We start from the raw sequence: 19,950 nt of genomic DNA on the forward strand, positions 1-19,950 counted from the left end.
GTTCGGCCGAAAATATTGCTGCTGTTGCTGCCAGTGTGGAGGATGACCCGAATGTTTCGATTCCACGGCGTGCTCAGCAATTGGGCTTGTCAAACACATCATTGTGGCGAATTTTGCATTTGGACTTGCACCTACATCCATATAAAGTCCAACTGGAAGAAAAATTAGAGCGTGGTGACCATGGAATGCGTCGGGCATACGTCGATTGGGTGAACGAACAACAGCAGCAAAATGCTGAATTTTCGCATCAAATTTTCTTCAGCGATGAGGCACATTTCGAGCACGGTGGCTATGTGAACACCCAAAATTTCCGTATATGGGGCTCAGAAAATCCACACGTGATTGTTGAGAGGCCATCGCATCTGCCAAAAGTCACTGTTTGGTGCGCATTATGGTCTGGTGGAGTCATCGGGCCGTATTTCTTTGAAAATGAGGACGGCGAGACGGTAACTGTGAATGGTGAGCGCTATGGCCGCATGTTAACCTTTTTTTTGCCACAAATTGAAGATATGGATACGGATGACATGTGGTTTCAGCAGGACGGCGTCACGTGTCACACAACACGACCGAACATGGCCATATTGCGAACGAAATTTGAGGGACGCATAATTTCGCGTTTTGGTGATGCTAATTGGCCTTCCAGATCATACGATTTGAACTCGCTAGACTTTTTTTTGTGGGGTTATGCGAAAGACCGTCTCTATGCCAACTCTCCGCAAACTCTTGAACATTTGAAAGACAACATTCGTAAAGTTATGACCGAGATACCGCCCCATATGTGCCGAAAAGTCCGGGTCAAGGTGTGCGAGGAAGCCCTAGGTGGACATTTGAATGATGTTGTATTTCACACATAATGGCATAAACCAAACTTTAATTTGAAATAAAAATTTCATCGAAATTCGAATTCTAAGTGTGTTTTATTTCAATTTACTTTCGGAATTTAAAGTTGGAAACCCTGTATATATTGAAAATTAGGTTCATTAGCAATTACACTACAATCAGTTCATATATTTTATATACTTAAATCGTCGAAACTCAAGGATCCATTCAATGAATATTACTCACGTTCCAGAAAAAATACACGAGCATATAATTCAAATTTCGCCTAGCTTGTGAAGGATCGCATTTCACTCCCCCTCGCCGATGTTATCCAAATTATGATGATACAGCCCGGTCTGCAGACTGTTTGGAGCCAGTGCGAAAGATGTCAATCCTAGAGAGACATCCCAATCCATGTTGTTTATCACGTTCGCCCCCCTATTTCACGCTTCAACGCCGAGGGAACCGATTTGTTTGCAACCGACATACAACTCCGCTCGGCTCTATCTCATCAAATATGGAAGCATTCCTAGGCAATGCTGCCAATAGCTAAGTGCAGGCTCTGACCGTTGTTTACTTTAGATTAGGTGTTTGTGGTTCTTTGTGTACTTCGCCTTTGTAAATGTGTCGGCGATCGTTTCGGATAAGCCCAACATGGGTGACATCCGATTGGAGTGCGCCCGTTTGAGCTCATTATTCTGTCGGTTTTCTCCGGTTTCAGGTGCTATCGAAACGGTTTTTAGAGGGGTAAAAACATGCAAAAGCATACCTCGTAAACGCAGTTTGTCCCAATACTCACATGGAATACGATACCACGTTAGAAGAACACTTGTTAGGTTTCATTCACATCAAATCTAAACGTAGGTTTTACTTTCTGTTGTTAGACCTCACTTGAAATTACCTCACTATGAAGACTCCTTCCGGGGGAACGCCCCCCAGAGTGGGTTCGAACCCGCTTTAACAAAGGACATCTCCCATTTCGGGGACCGTTAGTCACCAATTGCTCCATTTCCATGGCGGCGCCTTAATGCCGATAGTTTTCGTCTAAAAGAAACATCACTCTCTATCGTCATATGCACAGTGAAAAAGATTCGGTTTTGACATGCATTAGATTCACAATATCGAGAAGCAGAGAGAAGCAGCAATTCGTTAGTTGTTCAGAATTCGACAAACATTTTACTGTAGAATTGAAACGTTGCGTTAGCTTTTTTCCACTGTGCATCTTTTTAGCGGGCGTTGGAACACACGCAGAGACCACTTTGCCGGCTTGAAGCTGCTCGGCTAGTGGTTCGGTGAATCAGTTCGATTGATAGCGCGAACGCGTTCACACCCCGTTGTGATAGCATCGTCCGTCTGGAATAAGTACAAAAAATGTGATTGCGCGTGAATCAACCGCACCTTACCTTTGAGTTAACCCCATCAATACACCATACCACGCATTAGATCGCTATCACCAACAGGTGCCACTATGATAAGAAAAATGAGACGGGGCCGCCTCACCCTGTGCCTTGCGTTCGGTTTCATCACACTTGTGATAGCGACTGCCTTACTCATCCACACCCAGTGCCTCAAACCATCGATAAGCTACTATCAAATCCTGGAAGAACACATCCAGAACCACAAGCCCATCACCGAAAAGCGAACCAAATACATCCTTCTCTACACCAACTTCTTCGAGGACAAGCTCTGGAAGCTGCCAACGGAAACCGTCGGACCGGACTATTTCCGAGCAACCCAGTGCCCCCGGACGGATTGTGTCCTCACCAGCAATCACGACCTGCTGCCAGTGGTGACGGATTACGACGCTCTTGTGTTCCACATCGCCGAACCGTGGGCGTATTCGGTGTTCAGAAAGGTACCCTCTGTTCGCTCGAGCAGACAGATTTTCGTGGCGGCGACCATGGAATCGCCTGCCCATACGAAGCATCTCCTTGGCGGGGATCATGATTTCTTCAACTGGACCATGACGTATCGGCTAGATTCGGACATTGTGTGGAACTATAACAACTTTGTTGAGCGAGATAGTGGGCGCGTGGTGAGACCCGGTAAGGATCTCCAGTCGCAGATGGTGGGCCACGAGGTCGTTTTCAACCAAACGCTACTCGAGATGGCCACGGTGAAAACCAAGATGGGGGTACAGTTTATATCGCACTGCGAAACCTTCTCCAGGAGGGACGATCTGGTACGGGCAATCCAGCGCTTTATGGAGGTGGATGTTTACGGAAAGTGCGGCACCATGGAGTGAGTATAGGCCGTATAGGGTTAACATAAGAATCATTTGTTTGTCGCCTCTGAATATTTGAAGCTATGCTCAATGTGTCATTAAATGATTAATTCGGAGCGCGTGTGTTATTAGTGACTATGACTCCATTGATTTGATGTTGCTCCGAGTGTGTCACCCATCGCAGTCATAAACCATCGGAATAGTGCTATGCTACAAATAGTAATCATACAAAAGGAATAACTGTTTCTTTCACATTTACATTTTGGTCCAACGGAATTTGATATTTTTTGTCTTTCTTGAGTGAACGGCGTAGAATCAGAGCACTGCGTAGATATGCTCTAAAACGAACAGTGCAAGTTTGATATGTGTAAATGCATTAGGGTAACACGGGGTGATTTGGACCACTCCTTTATCTCAAAAGTTACGGCTCAACTTGGATTTTGTGTAATGTAATTTCCTTCAGGTCATCGAGAACGGATTTTCATTGACCAAGCATCAAAAGTGTTTGAATATGCTCGAACAGCAGTGAAAAGATTCATGCAGAATTCGAGATGGTGTCAATCTTTTGACGTGGGACTACGTCTAACCGGAATATATGGGGGGTAAAATGAAAACCTAAACATAGAACATGCAGGAAAAAATGAAAGATTCCGAATGCTTATAATTCGAACATTTCTTACTGGATCGGAAAGATGTTTGCATCAATTGATACGGAATATTCCTACGCTCCTATCGCAATTAATAAAATGTTATTTTTCATCAGATAAACAATTGTATAACTGTAAAATGTTAACCGTTATCTAAACGCCCCAACTACCTCGTTTTAATTGGCCCGATTCACGGTTTCCCCAACACAGCCATCAAAACCAAGCAGCCTTGGGGAAATCGGCATCGCAAACACATGAAAGTATGGGAACTTTTGTTCGCACCGATCTGTGTTCCCTAATACAGACTTCAAAACCAAGCAGCTTTAGAGAAATCGGCATTGCAAATACATTAAAGTTGGGGATATTTTTATTCCGACTGAAATGTGTTTCCCTAACACAGACTTCAAATCCATTGCTTGGGAGCTTGGGTAAACTGGTATTGCAAATACATGCAAGTCGGGGGCATTTTTGTTCCGACTGAAATGTGTTTCCCCAGCACAGACTTCAGAACTAAGATGCCTGAGGAAATTGGCATTACAAACTCATGCAGATTGGGACTACGTCTAACCGGAAGATATAGGGGGTGAAATGGAAATCTAGGCACTGAACAAGTAGGAAAAAATGCAAGATTTGAAACGCTTATAACTTGAGCATTTCTCAATAGATCGCAAAGGTTTTTGCATCAATTGATAGGAAATATATCTACGCATCTATCATAACGAATAACATTTCATTTTTCTTGAGATAAATAATTCAATCATTGTGAAATATCAAGCATTGTCAAAATGCACTATGTGCCCATTTTTGATTGGTCCATTTTGTGCTACATAAATCGTACCGACCAAAACGGGCAACCAGAGCAGCAGCGAAATAGAATGAAGCACGATTGGAAAGGAAAAAGGAAAAAAAGAAAGAAACATTGGTCGCAGTCTCACACATGCGTAATTCTCGAGCCAGCCAGTCAGCTTAAAAATCCCCGCTCCGCTGCCGTAACGATCATTCTCATTCAAACCGTACACCACATCGGTTCGCATCACAACACATCAACAAACCAACCTAAGCAGCCATGTCTGGTCATGGTAAAGGAGGAAAAGTGAAGGGAAAGGCAAAATCCCGCTCGAACCGTGTTGATCTGGAGTTCCCCGCAAGGGTAGCTAGGCCGAGCGCGTTAGTATCAGTGCATCAGTCCACCTAGCCGGCGTTATATAGTTTCGGCCGCCGAAGTGGAAAAGCTGCTCGCGACGATAAGAAAACTCGCATTCAGAACAGACCACATTCGGTTCGGTGGACATCAAGACAACAACAGGCAGTTGCAGCGAGTGGCAAACGCAATCGCAAAACGACAGCAGGTAGGGGAAGAAAAAAGTTTGTTCTTTATACAATCTGCTTTGGTGGCAAAACCAGAACAAGGCGGCATCGAGGGCGTTCGAAATGGTTTTTCTTAAAACCACGAGTACTAAGTTTTCTAAATTGGAACCATTCCATAAAACAAGGCGCTTTTCAGGACCATTAAACCTTCCAAAAAAGAGTTTAGGAAATACAGTTCAATGCTTTCTAAAACATTATCCAAAATAATAATAAAACACAAATTGATTTTTTCATAATTTGTTTGCCAGGATCTGATGAGTATGTGAATTTGGCAGTTGTTCTGAGCTTATTGATTTTCACCAATTCTTAAATTGTTTCTAGATTGAAAGTACAGTAATTTACACTTATCTCGACATTTAGCTAATTGGACGGACCTGTAATGCGACATATTTATTTGGACATTTTTGTAAACATAGAGTTCGGGGTCCATATTATTTGAATTGAATGTAATTTACTGTAAAATATGTCACAAGCCGGATGGGAAGAAATTTTCCAACTGTGAAAGCTGTGGCGAGTGGCAAATGCAATCGCTAAACAGAAAGGTTTAGCCGAACAAGATGGGGATATCGAGTAATAACAAAACAATAAACTCTTTAGATTGAAGATAATTTTGTGATCCTGAAAAGGACCCTTTTTAGCCTGCATGTGAATCCAACGAGCGAACAAATCGTAATGAATGTATTTTTTTGCCATCGCTCCCTTTTAACGCTCATTCGTTCGTCTCGTTGGACTCGCCCCTCTGGCTGAGTCTGCCGATTTGTCTCTATCCTGTGAGTGTGTACCGCTAGAGTATAAAACACGCGGACCCCAAAAAAATATCTTATTTTCTTTCAAACTGTATACCCGTGTGGTTGTACGGCATCGGCATCGTGGACGTAACAAAGGAGGACAAGTTAAGGGAAAGGCAAAGTCTTACTCGAACCGTGCAGGTCTCCAGTTCCCTGTTGGTCGCATTCACTGATTGCTCCGCAAGGGTAACTAGGCCGAACGGATTGGTGCCGGAGCACCAGTATACCTAACAGCGATTATAGAGTTTCGGCTGTCGGAGTGCTCGAGTTAGCTTGCAAAGCTGCTCACGACAATCAGAAACCCCGCATCAAGAACAGAGCAGCTTCGGTTCGGCGCTCATCAAGGCAAAAATTAGTTTCAGTGAGCGGCAAAGTGTTTCTCCGGCACGTCGTATTAAATGTAATTTACTGAACAACATGTCACAAGCTGGATGGGAAGAAATTTTCCAACTGTGAAAGCTGTGGCGAGTGGCAAACGCAATAGCTAAACAGGAAGGTTTAACCGAACAAGAAGGGAATATCGAGTGATAACAAAAACACAACACCAAAGGTTCTTTTCAGAACCATCAACATATTCATAAAGAGTAAAAAGTAAACTAATCCATTTTTCAGGTAGATAGGTAGGTATTCACGTAGGAGAAGAAAATAAAACAATATATTTAAAATATATATTTAACAAAAGCTGTCCCCTTTGTATAGTCCTACGTCACTCCGGTTATGTCCCCGACATTACCCACTCGTCTTTTTTTTCTTCCGACTGAAATGTGTTTCCCTAACACAGACTTTAAATCCAAGGAGCGTGGGGAAATTGGCATTGCATATTCATGCAGGTCAGGGGTATTTTTGTTCCGACTGAAATGTGTTTACCTAATAAAGACTTCTAAACCAAGGTGTCTGGAGAAATCGGCATTGCAAATACATGCAAATCGGGGTCATTTTTATTCTGACTGAAATGTGTTTGTTTAACGAAGAACATAATCTATTGCATGAATTGACCTTACATGGCATTATACTATCTTTTTACTCACAAAGCAAATATATTGAATTCAATTGAATTCGGAAATTTCTGCATTCAATCAAAATTTTAATCTAACAAACAAATGATTGCTAAGCTGAGGTAGTCCCACGTCAACCTTGCGGTTATATCATAGATATAACCTACCCATTTTTTTTTCTGGTCTGGAATCTGGCCAAGACACCTGGTATCGATCCCAAAACATTGTTGCTGATTGTAACAGTATCCCAAAATACTTTACATAAACATAAGTATGATTTTTTCGATTAAACACACAGTGGTCCAAATCACACCGCATCTAATTTTAATGTCCAAAAATCATCTCTTTCATTTTATGATATATTTGGTAGATTGATGCTTTATATAATGATTAAACATTATTTATTGAGAGAAAACAAGGGTAGCTCAGTATACAATGTGATATTTTTTATTTAGACCGTATTGGTTTGGAAATATTAGGCGATTTGCATAGGTGGTCCAAATTCTCCCCTTTTCCCCTACCAGTAGTTGTTCATAGATTTACAGCACATCAACATTTCGATTATATCACGTTAAAAAAATGTAAACGTGATTTTCGATGTAAGACCCCGTCTTACATTAGAGATGCCAAATCACAAAACAGGTCACGTTTTTATGAAATAAAGTTAACGTTAATAATTATTTTTGCTGCGAACGGATTTTAACGATTTGCATACCAATCGAATCGGAAATTTTCTATGATTTGTTTGATATGCTATAACATAACATTCCCATAATCTGTATATGGTTTAAATTGATGAAAATTGGAAGCATTCCCATTTGCCCATACATTTGTTTTGTCCATTTGTATGCTTTCCCGAGCAGAGCTGTCAATAACGGGCAATTAATGCAGCCGCTAGAATAGAAACAACGAAGGAAAAGCGAAAAGCGCATATCCACGGCGAGGCGGGAGGGGGTATACACTGAGTCCACGTGGACAGGAAGATTATTTTGTTTGAATCCAATCATCTTAAATTAAATTAAATAATGCATGTTCAAGAATTTCAAAACTCTCCATATTTATCAATAAATGGATTTTTTGTAACCAAGAAACCTTAAGAAGTAAAGAAGAACTTTTTAATGTGTCTTTTATGGGTTTTTATTAATTTTTCCAAAAAAGCATGATAAACTGAATCGTTTTTATAAACCAAATTGAAGCTCTCCAACCACTCTACAATGCCTTCTTTGGTGCCACACTGTTTTCCTTCTTGTTATCTTCCCCTAATTTAAATGTTTCACAACAGATTTTTTTTTTGCAAAATTACCTCAAATGGAAGCAATTGAATCGTGCTGAGCAGCGTACTTTTCGAATTAATATCAGTTTAAGGCAAAAAGGGATGTTCAATAATTCTTTCGTAGTTGGGATTTGACCATAAGCGTGGAAGATTTGTATCATCAAACATGATCCTCTATCATCTGAAATATTTCGGATCGACTACCTTACAACCTGTATATAAGAATATTTTATTCAACTTATGAGAAAGTTTCTTTAAATTTTAATAGGAAGTTAATTGATCCCTCAAAAACTTATTTCAAATGGGCAGAGCTATATTTTTTTTGAAAAAATTGAACAAATTTCAAATAATGGGTGAGGATGGGGCAGTGGCTGATCAATTTGGCGTTGAATTACTCTCTAGTAAACTGTTGGAATGTCATAAATGATGTTTTGATAAGGTTTTAAGTGGAAGAAAATCAAAACAACATAAATGGGAGAAACTAAAGAGCAATACAATATAATTTTTCGGGTAAGGTTAGTAAAAAATCAATGAGTACGATATGTCTAAACTAGAAATTTGTAGCTTGAAAATGCTCTATTTTTTTATTTTCATGTGATCAATTATATCGAAGCTACAGGCGTTCGGGAATCGCTTTGATATTTCGACCCGTTACTCCTCAATCCTTTGTCAAGTGAAGATCTATAGATATCAGTACATGCTTCCTACTTTATCTTTTCTTTCCCTGAAATTCTTTTTAATTGATAAATGCATATAAAATATCCTGTTCGTTTTGGTGCGCTTCAAAAACTCGAAAAATTCGGCACTGATGAAGCTCATATACAATATACAATCCACTTCAAGGATTGTTGTTGCTGCTGCCAATACCTCAGGAAGCTTTAAGATTTCCAGATAGAAGAAATACACTTCTGAAATAAAACTGTTAACATAAATTAACTTTCTAATATTGAATATGTATCTTTGGAATTATGTGTTTTATATTCGGATGCGGATTGTTCAACTGTATATTACGCGTTTCCGTGTTGGAAACCCATCGGTGGAGGGGGGAGGGGGGAAGGGTGGGGAAACGTGATCGTTTGGTAACAAAATTCCATTTTTATTCCCAAATAAATTTACGCGCCGAAAGAGGTGTGTTCCTGAGCCAAGGTGATAAAGGCTCAACAGCAGCAGGTACCGATTCATGCATCTCGAACATCGCGTTAATCTACCGAGTCATCATTTCGTGATGGCTGCTAAACATAAGCTTATTCCGTCTGTTATCGCAGGATGCAAAATAAAGCTAGGGCACCTCGGTCATACTGGAGCAAATCACCCCACTGACGGTCCAAATCACCCCGCATCAAATTTTAATGTCCAAAAATCATCTCTTGTATTATATGATACAGTGAGGGGCAAAATCAAGTGTCCAAATTATTTTTTTTCCATTGGTTTCATTTTTATGTTTAAAATTTATCGAAAACACATCGTAATCCTTTTTAAAATATTATTTATTATGTTCTTTTCAAGTTTTGTTAATTTTGCGCTGGTAAAAAAGAAAGTTTTTCTGATAGAAAAAAAACAGTTCATATTCCAAAAAAACAGGGGTAAAATAAAGTGTCCAGATCAGTATAGCTTCAAATAAATCAAACTGTAGGCAAACAAGAACGATTTGATAATAGATATGGCCTCCTTTAGCCTTCAACACCTCCTGCAAGCGCTTCGGCATACTTTCAACATGGTTGTGCAAGTGTTGTGGGTCGAGTTCTTTCCACGCGCGCTCCAGGACATCAAAATAAGTATTTTTATTTGTCACACCAGTCTTATAAATCCGAGCATCGAGGATGGCCCACAGATTTTCGATGGGGTTCAGATCAGGACTTTGTGGGGGCCATTCAAGGGGTTTGATGCGGCAGGAACGGAAAAATGACTTCCTCAGCTTGGCCGTATGCTTCGGATCGTTATCCTGCTGGAAAACGAAGCGCTCTTCGAAGCCCGTCTTGATGAGGGATACCTCGAGGTTTTCCCGCAGGATATTGCAATATGACTCAGCTGTCATGATTCCGTCAATTTTTACCAAACTACCCACCCCATTAGTCGGTCCACAACACTGTTTTCCAGTATTCGAGCGGTTTATCGGCGTGTTCCTTGGCGAACTTGAGCCGCTTAGCCTTATTCACCTTGTTACGGTTACAAAAACCGCAACAAAATATAATCATAAACCATATGGTAATACGGACCGAAGAGTGAGTGTACCTCCCATAATTATACACCCTACTAATACATGCCCAAATCCCATCATCACCTACCTACCTGTAAGGCATTGCATGCTGCCACGCGAATTCAAAAAAAAAATATAAAAAAAACTAACAATGTTTAACAATGATTCCTTACAACCTATGAGGAATGAGGAATCTTTAGTCCTAAAGGACGAAAAAAAAGGAGCAGAAGATTAATAGGAGGAGATAGAGAAAGGGGATAGAGAGATGGGATAGAAGAGAGAGAGAGAGAGAGAGAGAGAGAGAGAGAGAGAGAGAGAGAGAGGTAAAAGAGGGATTCGAGCCGTAAAGGAAGATTAGAATGGCTCGAATCGGTCTTAACTCACGGACCGTCGAAGAAATTATACCGAAAAATCGTCAAAATTAAAGTTGTACTTTTTGAGTGAAGTGCGAGTGACAATAAGGGAAGAAGGAGTTGCACGTCCTAGGAACCGCACAAGCCGGGCGACATTCACCCTCCTCGCTGGATTCAAACGACGGAAGAGGTACCTCGGAGAAAACGCCGGTGGTCAGCGAGCCCCCAACGTTATCGCTGCTCCACACGTATACGGGTGAGTCGGTCGAACGTTTCGAAGGTTGCAGAGCGGTGAGGTCTGGTCGAGCCTAGCCACCGCTCATCGTTACTTGGACCGATGAGACCGATCCCCGTGTGCGGGCACCGTGAGTAGAAAAAAAACCCACAGAAACCCTCTCTCTCTATTATCAACCAACATACTTACCTGGATTCAACCTGTTCCTGTTCGGCCGCAACGATTTTCTAACCTACTAACCTGAAAAGAAAGGAAAAAATATATAATAAATTTAAAAAAATACACTTACCATTCTGTCCTTATTACGATCATATTCTTATCATATCCATCACCAACAGCTTCCGTTGTATTCGTGAGTCCACCTCGTTCCTAGGTAAGAGCCGACCCTGAGGTAATTATACAAACCAGTACCACTGAGCTAGCCATAACTTACAACCTGGCTGATGAAAGGCCTTCTCACTGCGATCTTGCTATGGTATTTCTTCGCTTGGGTGCGGCGACGGACAGTACGACGCGATACCGAAAGTTGGAGCTCTTCCTGTATCTGCCGGATCGTAATTTTTGGGTTTTTCTTCACCTCACGAATGATTTTCTTGTCCGTTCTGGCATCTGTCTTGGGCTTCCGTCCTCTTCCCGGGCGATCCACCACCGATCCGAACGTTTTCATCTTCTTCATGATTTTGACGTAGGACTACGTCTTTCATTTCTATACCGGGGTGTAAAATCAAAGTTTCGAAAACGAAAGTGTTACGCCGGAGACCGAGATTTTGAGCGTTAATAGCTCCTAAACAACTGAACGAAATGGTATGATAAACACTTCATTCGAAAGATAAAATGTCTACGCGTTCTATACTTGTTACTTTTTGATCCAAAAACTTGTTTCAATAGTCTTAAAATTACTTTCAAAACAGGCTATTGAAATCACCAATCGGTATATAAGCGAGCGCCGCTCGGAAATCCACTCAGTTCTAATTGAACAGCGATTGGAGCATGTTGTCGCTGTTGTGGTGAAGCTCTTCGTTTATCATGAAAGCGCGGATGAACGGTGCCACCAAGAGCCTGTTTGTGCACCTTAGGCCAGACATGAATCCATCAGGAGGAGAGTGATGCCACAAACGGTTCCCCGGGAAGATCTCGAAGCAGCCGCTACACACACACACACACATACACGCGCGGAATTCTTTCTGTTTGGATGCCATTCAGCATCGAGAAAGATCCGGAAAATATTCTGCCAGTTCCTCTGGGAATTTAAAAATACATTCATGTGAAACAGTTTATTTGAATGTTTTCTATCCATGTAACACTGTGACCAAATACATTTGGTTTTGTGATTTTTCAATCAATCGCAATTAACAGGATAGCTTCTGAAGATTATTCTTCCCCATCAGTAGGATATTTTCGTATCCAATATTGTATGCGCCCGCAATCGATTATTGCTCAGTCGCCGAAAGTTTCGAGCTCAGAGAGTTCATTCCCCTCTAGTTTGTCTTCCAAATTGCCATCGTAAACCATGCCTTCTCTCGATTTAATCACGCACAAAAAGCATACTTAAGCGATATTCTGGTGGTGAGACGCATTCATTTTTCGTGAGGACATCGACAAGACAACATCGTTGCTGAGGATGCTGGACAGCGAAGGATCGAAATCTGCCCTGAAACACAAGCAGTTTGTTTGAAACTGTGAGGGAGCACAGAGAAGCCGATCCTTCAGGAGAAGAGAAGGTGACCATCGAAGCAGCCGCTACACACACACATACACGCACGGAATTCTTTCCGTTTGGATGCCATTCAGCATCGAGAAAGATCCGGGAAATAATCTGCCAGTTCCTCTGGGAATTTAAAATTACATTCATGTGAAAGAGTTTATTTTGATGTTTTCTATCCATGAAACACTGTGACCAAATATTTTTCAATCAAGTGCTATTAACAGATGGTTTTCGAGTTAGCATTAACCACTGGTGGGCTTCCACTATCGAGGAAATTGTGGAAATATCTAATCGTTACTGAAAATAATCTGCCAGTTCCTCTGGGAATTTAAAATTACATTCATGTGAAAGAGTTTATTTTAATGTTTTCTATCCATGTAACACTGTGACCAAATACATTTGGTTTTGTGATTTTTCAATCAATCGCAATTAACAGGATAGCTTCTGAAGATTATTCTTCCCCATCAGTAGGAAATTTTCGTATCCAATATTGGATGCATAAAACCTTGTACCTCCAACGTAACGCTCTCGTTTTCGAAGTCCCCCAAATATTCGTTTATTCATTCATTCAGAATGGATTCAGATTCAACTTCAAACAAAGGATCACTGATTCAACGATAGTCCTACGTCACCATTGCGGCTATACCATAGATATAACCCACTTTCTGTTTTTAATAACGCTGTCTTGCTGATTTGGTAGTGCTTGGCCACTTCCCAGTGCATTTGGCCATTATTGACATCACGAACAACCAGTTTCCGGATGAACAACGGAATGGAACCGAAATTTTTTGCGTTCTCCATATTTTACAACTTATTCGGATGTAGACATCTGTTTGAATGCTCCAGAGCCAAGCCAGTTGTTTATGCAACGTCAAAATACACAAAACAAACAAATTCGAGGGGCCTCACTATGGAAACTAATCGAAATCATATCGATTTTCGAGTTGGACACTTTATTTTGCCCCTGTTGCTTTTTGCAATATTAACTGTTTTACTTTTTCTATCAGAGAAATTTTTTTTTACCAGCGTAACATTAACAAAACTTGAAAAGAACATAATAAATAATATTTTAAAAATGATTACGATGTGTTTTGAAACATTTATTACGAAACACATGAAATTACGAAAAATGAAACAAATGGAAAAAAAATAATTTGGACACTTTATTTTGCCCCTCACTGTATATTTGGTAATGTGAAGCTTGATATAAAGATTAAACATTATTGATTGAGAGAAAACAAGTGTAGCTCAGTGAGCTTTTTCATTTAGACCGTATTGGTTCGGAAATATTAGGCGATTTGCTTTGGGGGTCCGAATTCCTCCCATTTCCCCTACTCAATGCAAAGCGTGCATTGATATAAAGAAACAAATTGCGACATATGACCAACTAGTGTATTGTTCTCTTCTTCTTCTTCTTCAATGGCACTAACGTTCCTAGGGGAACTTCGCCGTCTCAACGTAGTATTACTTGCGTCATTTTTATTAGTACTTAGTTGAGATTTCTATGCCAAATAACACGCATTGAATGCATTCTGAGTGGCAAGCTCTAGAATACGCGTGATCACAGTGCAAGTCGAAGGAAATTTCTTTGACGAAAAATTCCCCCGACCAGAATGGGAATCAAACCCGAACACCCGGCATGTTAGTTATGACGCTAACCACTCGGCCAAGGGAGCACCCCCAAAAGCAAAAACAAAATTGTGTGAAGTTCACTTCAGCGCTTTCTCGTTCATGTCTGTAGATTATACACGATGGAATGCAAAAAGCACACAACAAAAACCCCCCAAACAGTGTATTGTTCTCGCAAAGGCAATAAAAAATCGTTGCCCCTCGAAATGATTCTACAAAACCTCGCAAGCCATTAACCCTTTTCGGAGTCCCCGGAACTTTTTACTAAAGAGTTATTTATGAAATTTTGACGTATTCGCAAACAATATTCGAAATGACAAACAAATTTAAAAAAAATAATTACGTGGTCCTACGTCCTAAGCGGTCGTGTTTCGGATAAAACCCCTCGAATTTTTTTAGCCATGATAAACCTATTTTCCTTCAATATGTATGATATAAAAAATGCATTTCGTTCAACATTCTAAATACAGGATGCGCCAATAAATGTTATGAGTTTTTGTTCTTTTTCGCATTATTTCTTTATTTCGTCAAACTATAGTAGACAACAAATTACATACATTACAGCTTGAACTTGAGCTTGGGTAGACTGTACAATTCGTAGTTGCTCTCCGTGATTGACCTGAACCAACCAAATTGCACAAAGAACACACAGAATGACGCTTGGGACTAGCAAATCATTCTCGTTATGCAATTTTCGGTGATTCGAGCTTTAAATGGTCAATAACGACGCCGGCCACGTCCTTACAGTCACCAGGGGAAGGGAAGGAATGTTAGTATGATATTCGCCGCCCGAAGGCCAGAAGGGTCGCCTCTATAGCGTGGTTCCCTAGCGTTTATCAAGGAAGGGATAATTGTTAGTGGGAAGTGGTAAGAATCAGGATTCACTGTGGTAAGTGATGTGATAATGTAAACGCGATCTATTGAATTGAACTAAATTTTGAAAATCTCATCTCAACACGCGGCAGAGATCTTTAGGTATCCTGAGAAGGAAAACTTGTAACATTAATTAGATTTTAAATTTTTTCTCACATATTTGTTATCGAAATCCAATCGCAACTGCGAAGTTTTAACTGTGGGGAAACCTGAGAAGGTAACCGAGAGAACTCATCTAGAAACAATCACCCTCAATTAGAGTATAAATTAACTCACTAAAGCTACTATGTTCATACTAGTTACATATTTTGGTTAGATTTGATGAACCTCTGTGCGAAAATGGGGCCACTCGAATCGTATGCAATCGCGAGAAGTAAACAGCTACACAGAATTGCACTGGTGCGGCTGTCAGTGTCCCCTCGCGCCACCCGAAATCGGCCAGACCAAGCGAACAAAATAGCTCGTCTCCCTATCTTAGCTATCGTACAATCAAACCATATGTACTCGGATTCAACATAACTGCACCCAAGGCTACGTTGACAGTGGATCCGAGCTCACACAAAAATTTGACTGCACAACTGACGAAAAAAAAAAGTCATAGGAGGGTTGTGTCCGAGACACGACCGCATAGTTGACGTAGGATTCCGTTAGGCTATCTGTTGTATGCTGATTTTGGATATGTTTGAAGAATAACATTGTTAAACTCTTCGATAATGATTTGGTGGCCCTAAAAAGAGCGGTTTTGTTTGGTTGCTAGGTATTGTTTGTTCACTCCACCAGTGTTCACAACCGACTGATGATAGAAGGATGGTGATTAGTGATGCGTATCACAAGAGAACACACTTATCATTGTTTCTCACCAGAAAAAAAAACGTGTTACTTTATTACAGAGAAAAATTTTTTATATGAAATTTCACGAAGTAACCAATATAAAAGTTCCAAATTAAAATTTCATTTATATCCTATCAAACATAAGTTCTATTCAGTTCATTGAAACATCATTCTTTAACTTTCTTACTATTCTTCAATATTCTTAAACACTAAAAACACTCGTTCATCGCCCTCAACATATTTGTCAGCACATATGCAATCAGCAATGTCCACGCTAGTTATAATGAGCACTATCCATTTGTGCGCGCGTTAATCTATCAACCACGAGGGTATTAACATGCTGATTTTCCCCAGGTACCTTGAATTTGAAATCTCTGTTAGGGAACAAAAGTTTTCCCTACTTTCATGTATTTGCTATGCCAATTTCCCCCAGGCAGCTTGTTTTTGATGGAACACATTTCGGTGGGAGCAAAAATCCCCCCTACTTTCATGCATTTGCAATGCCGATTTCCCCCAGGCAGCTTGGTTTTGATGTCTCTGTTAGTGAACCGCCGCATGTGTCGTCAATTTCGACCAATCAGAAGTGGGTATTTCCGTTAAGATAGGGGTTGAGATTTTTGAACTGTTCGATAGTTAGTTTCAAGTCATATATTATTTTCTTCAATATCAAAAATTGTTATGGAGTGCAGAAATCGATTGACGCAAAAATCTCATCAATCCATCGTGAAATGACTGAGCAATAGGCGTTTGAAATTGGACAATTTTCACGATGTGCTCGTTTTTCGATTTTCAATTTGTACCCCAATATGTTCCCGAAAGACGTAATCCTACGTCAAAACAAACCACTCTGCCCGCTCGAAGCAGCGAGTCCGAACAAAGCGAGGGAAAGCAATGCATCCACACCAATATCATTCAATGCAGCTGCAATCCCACGACCTTAACATCTCGTACGGCCACACTCTCGCACACAGTCGCATCCACCATCACAGTACACGAGAGTGTGTGTGTGAACACTGAATCTGATTTGAAATTCCGAGTTCCTCGACCCTTTGAAAAAAAAAAAGGCTCAACATAGAATCGACGAGGAAAGACATTTGAAATTATAATTCTGCAACCACCTTATTTGGAATCCAGAATTTAAAAAAAAAAAACAACATAGTTTATAGTACAGCAGAAACTCGAAAAAAAAGAAAATACAAATACATACAAACACATATACAAACATTTGCGAACAGTAGGGTTGAGTGACCAAATCCTTCTCCTCCATTTTCCAAGTCATTCTGTATGCAGAGAATAATATTTTTTGGCAACAATACAAGCTAATCACAATCTACACAAACTACTTTAGATACGCAACATAAAGTGAATTCTGACAACTCCATAATGTGAGGCACATCGTGGAGTTCAGAGATGGGCAAAACGGTTCATTTCAGTGAGCGGCTCAGAGCCATGCGCTCAATGAAAAGAGCCGGCTCATTTGAGCGGCTCAACGGCTCTTTTCAAGAAATGGTTTATTCGGATATGTAAAGAATGGAAGACATAAACAATAAAGTTTAAAACAATAATCAGTGCAGAGAATAGTAAAAATATTACTTTACTGAAGGTTTTCTCTGATATGTTTCCATCACAATAATCTTCTTTATTTATTTTTAATTTATAAACATTATCTTTTCAATGTTATCTGTTGAAAGTCTATTACATCTTTCACTGCAAATTTGTCCTGCTTTCGGAAAAACTCGCTCACATGGTACTGAAGTCACCGGAATACATAATATTTTCAAAAAAAAATGGTAGAGCCGCGGAGAGATAGATTTCCTTTCATTCCACCAAAGCTAAGGGTCGTTTATTCTCAGCAAATGTGGTCCCGCTAAATATTTATCTACAATAGATATTGCAACAGCTTTTGGATCATGTGAGAATCGAAGATTGCCAACCAATGCATCAAACTCCTCCCATACAAATGATCGCGCTTCACTACCAACGATTTTTAGTAGTTTCGTAGGCGTGTATTCCATGGATGTCGTTTTTAGCGTCCTTATCAACAACTAGTGTGCATAGTTGTACTTTCTGTTATCCCCAAAACCTTGCTGCTTGAAGCGAGGATCTAGCAGTATTGGTTAGGCTACTAATTCGTCTGACTCAAGATTTGTAAAAAACATTACCAGCTCCGAAATTAATTCAATACAGAGCTTTTTTATAATCACTAGAACTGATTGCTCTTGATTCATATAATGTTGATCATGTCGAATTATCGGTCGGGAGAGTACAGCAGTTTTCGATAACGACACAGTTTTCTCCCCGCTTTACATCCCAACAATTTTTAAAATGTTTGGAATGGAATGTTTTCATGATTAACTGTATTATATTAATCAAATTATTTCATTCGATACCCATTAGCGGGGTATCGAAAACGAAAAAAGTAATTGGCCATTTTGGAGTTGGATTTATCATAAATAACTGTGCTCTACTAGTCGAGCCCTTTCATCTGATACCCATATGATGGGGTTTTCAGAAGAAATGTAGTCTGCCATTTTGTAACAGTCGACATTTTGGATTTAAATTTTTCATAAATAACTGTGTTCTACTAGTAAAGTCCTTTCATTAGATAGCCATATTGATGGGGTTTTGAAAAAATACATGTTTCGCCATTTTGGGGAGGCAGCCATTCTGGATTCGCATTTTTTATAAATAACTGTTTTCTACTAGTCAAGCCCTTTCGTTTAATACCCATATTTATGGGGTTTCGAGAAAATACGTAATCCGCCAAAATTAACAACCATACAAACAGCTAAATAAAACCGCTTGAAAAGCAGCATGGGAAACACATATTTCTTCCGCACTTCCGCAGCCCACGGTTTGCCAGAACGAGCGTACGACCCACGGTTCATTACCAATAAGCCGGCTCTTAAAAGAAACACGGTTCTTTTATGAACCACATTTCTTTTTTGAACCGTGGTTCTCAAATGAACGGCTCCCGAATGAACCGCGGCTCAAAAAAGAGCCACGGTTCATAAAAGAACCGTGGGTCTTTTCCGAACCGCGGCCCATCCAAGAGCCGTTCATTTGAGAGCCGCGGCTCATTTTTAATAAAACGGTGGATCCTACGCTCTTTCTGACGAACCGGCTAAAATGAGCGGCTCGTGAGCGCTCGCCCATCTCTAGTTCAGAGCTGAGAGAGAGGAGCCAGCTCGCGTTTGTTGTGATCACCCTGATGTCAGCGCGAACCAGTCACGGTGAACCAAGGGGAAGTATTGAAATATGTAGAAAATTTCAACATGACATTTTTTTGCAAGACGTTTTATGTGAAAATAATGTTGACGTCGGACTACATCTTTCATTTCTATACTGGGGTGTAAGTTCAAAGCTTCGAGAACGAGAGTGTTACATTGGAGAAACAGGATTTTGAGCAATAAACCCTCTTCGCCGGTTGAAAGAAATGGTATGATAACCGCTTCATTCGAAAGATAAAATGTCTACGCGTTATATGTGTGTTATTTATTGATCCAAAAACTTGTTTCAATAGCTCAAAAATTGCTTTGAAAGCAAGCTATTGATATCACAAAAATCTGTATATAAGTAGGTGCCAGCTCCACTCAATTATAATTGTACAGCGGTTAGATCATTTTGGGACAGTTACTGCTGCAAAAAAAACAAACTTGCTGCTGTGAAGAAGGCGACCAGCAAGAAGAAAGCTGCTGCTACTGCTGGTGTGGCTGCCCGAAAGCAAAAGTCAAACAAATCCTCAAAAATCGTTGCATGCAAGCCGAAAACGCCGAACTCATAGAAACCAACAGCAGCTTCGAAAAAACCTACCATCGCCACACATAACGCACAACACGAGAGAAAACAAGATATTGTTTTCAGCAAATCAAATCCAGTTCTTATCAGAAAGAGTTTATCAAATACTGCGGTCAAATACATTCTTTTTGTAATTTCTTCGATCAAGTGCGATCAACGTAAGATTACATCTTTCGAGCACTTATTAGGAGTACAATGAATCTTGAGAAAGACAA

At 40.2% G+C, this 19,950-nt stretch overlaps 1 protein-coding gene across 1 annotated transcript in view; it reads left to right on the forward strand.

Annotated features, from left to right (window-relative positions):
• The first annotated feature begins 2,118 nt into the window (after nt 1-2,118).
• Nucleotides 2,119-19,950, forward strand: part of LOC129762395 (alpha-(1,3)-fucosyltransferase C-like) — a 33,655-nt gene continuing 15,823 nt past the window's right edge. The window contains exon 1 of the mRNA XM_055760621.1: nt 2,119-3,060. Within this exon, the coding sequence (XP_055616596.1) occupies nt 2,288-3,060 (773 nt within the window). The 5' untranslated portion in view covers nt 2,119-2,287. The remainder of the gene's footprint in view (nt 3,061-19,950) is intronic.

Source organism: Toxorhynchites rutilus, chromosome 1 (genome assembly GCF_029784135.1).
Source record: "Toxorhynchites rutilus septentrionalis strain SRP chromosome 1, ASM2978413v1, whole genome shotgun sequence".
In the NCBI taxonomy this organism is placed as follows: Eukaryota; Metazoa; Arthropoda; class Insecta; order Diptera; family Culicidae; genus Toxorhynchites; species Toxorhynchites rutilus.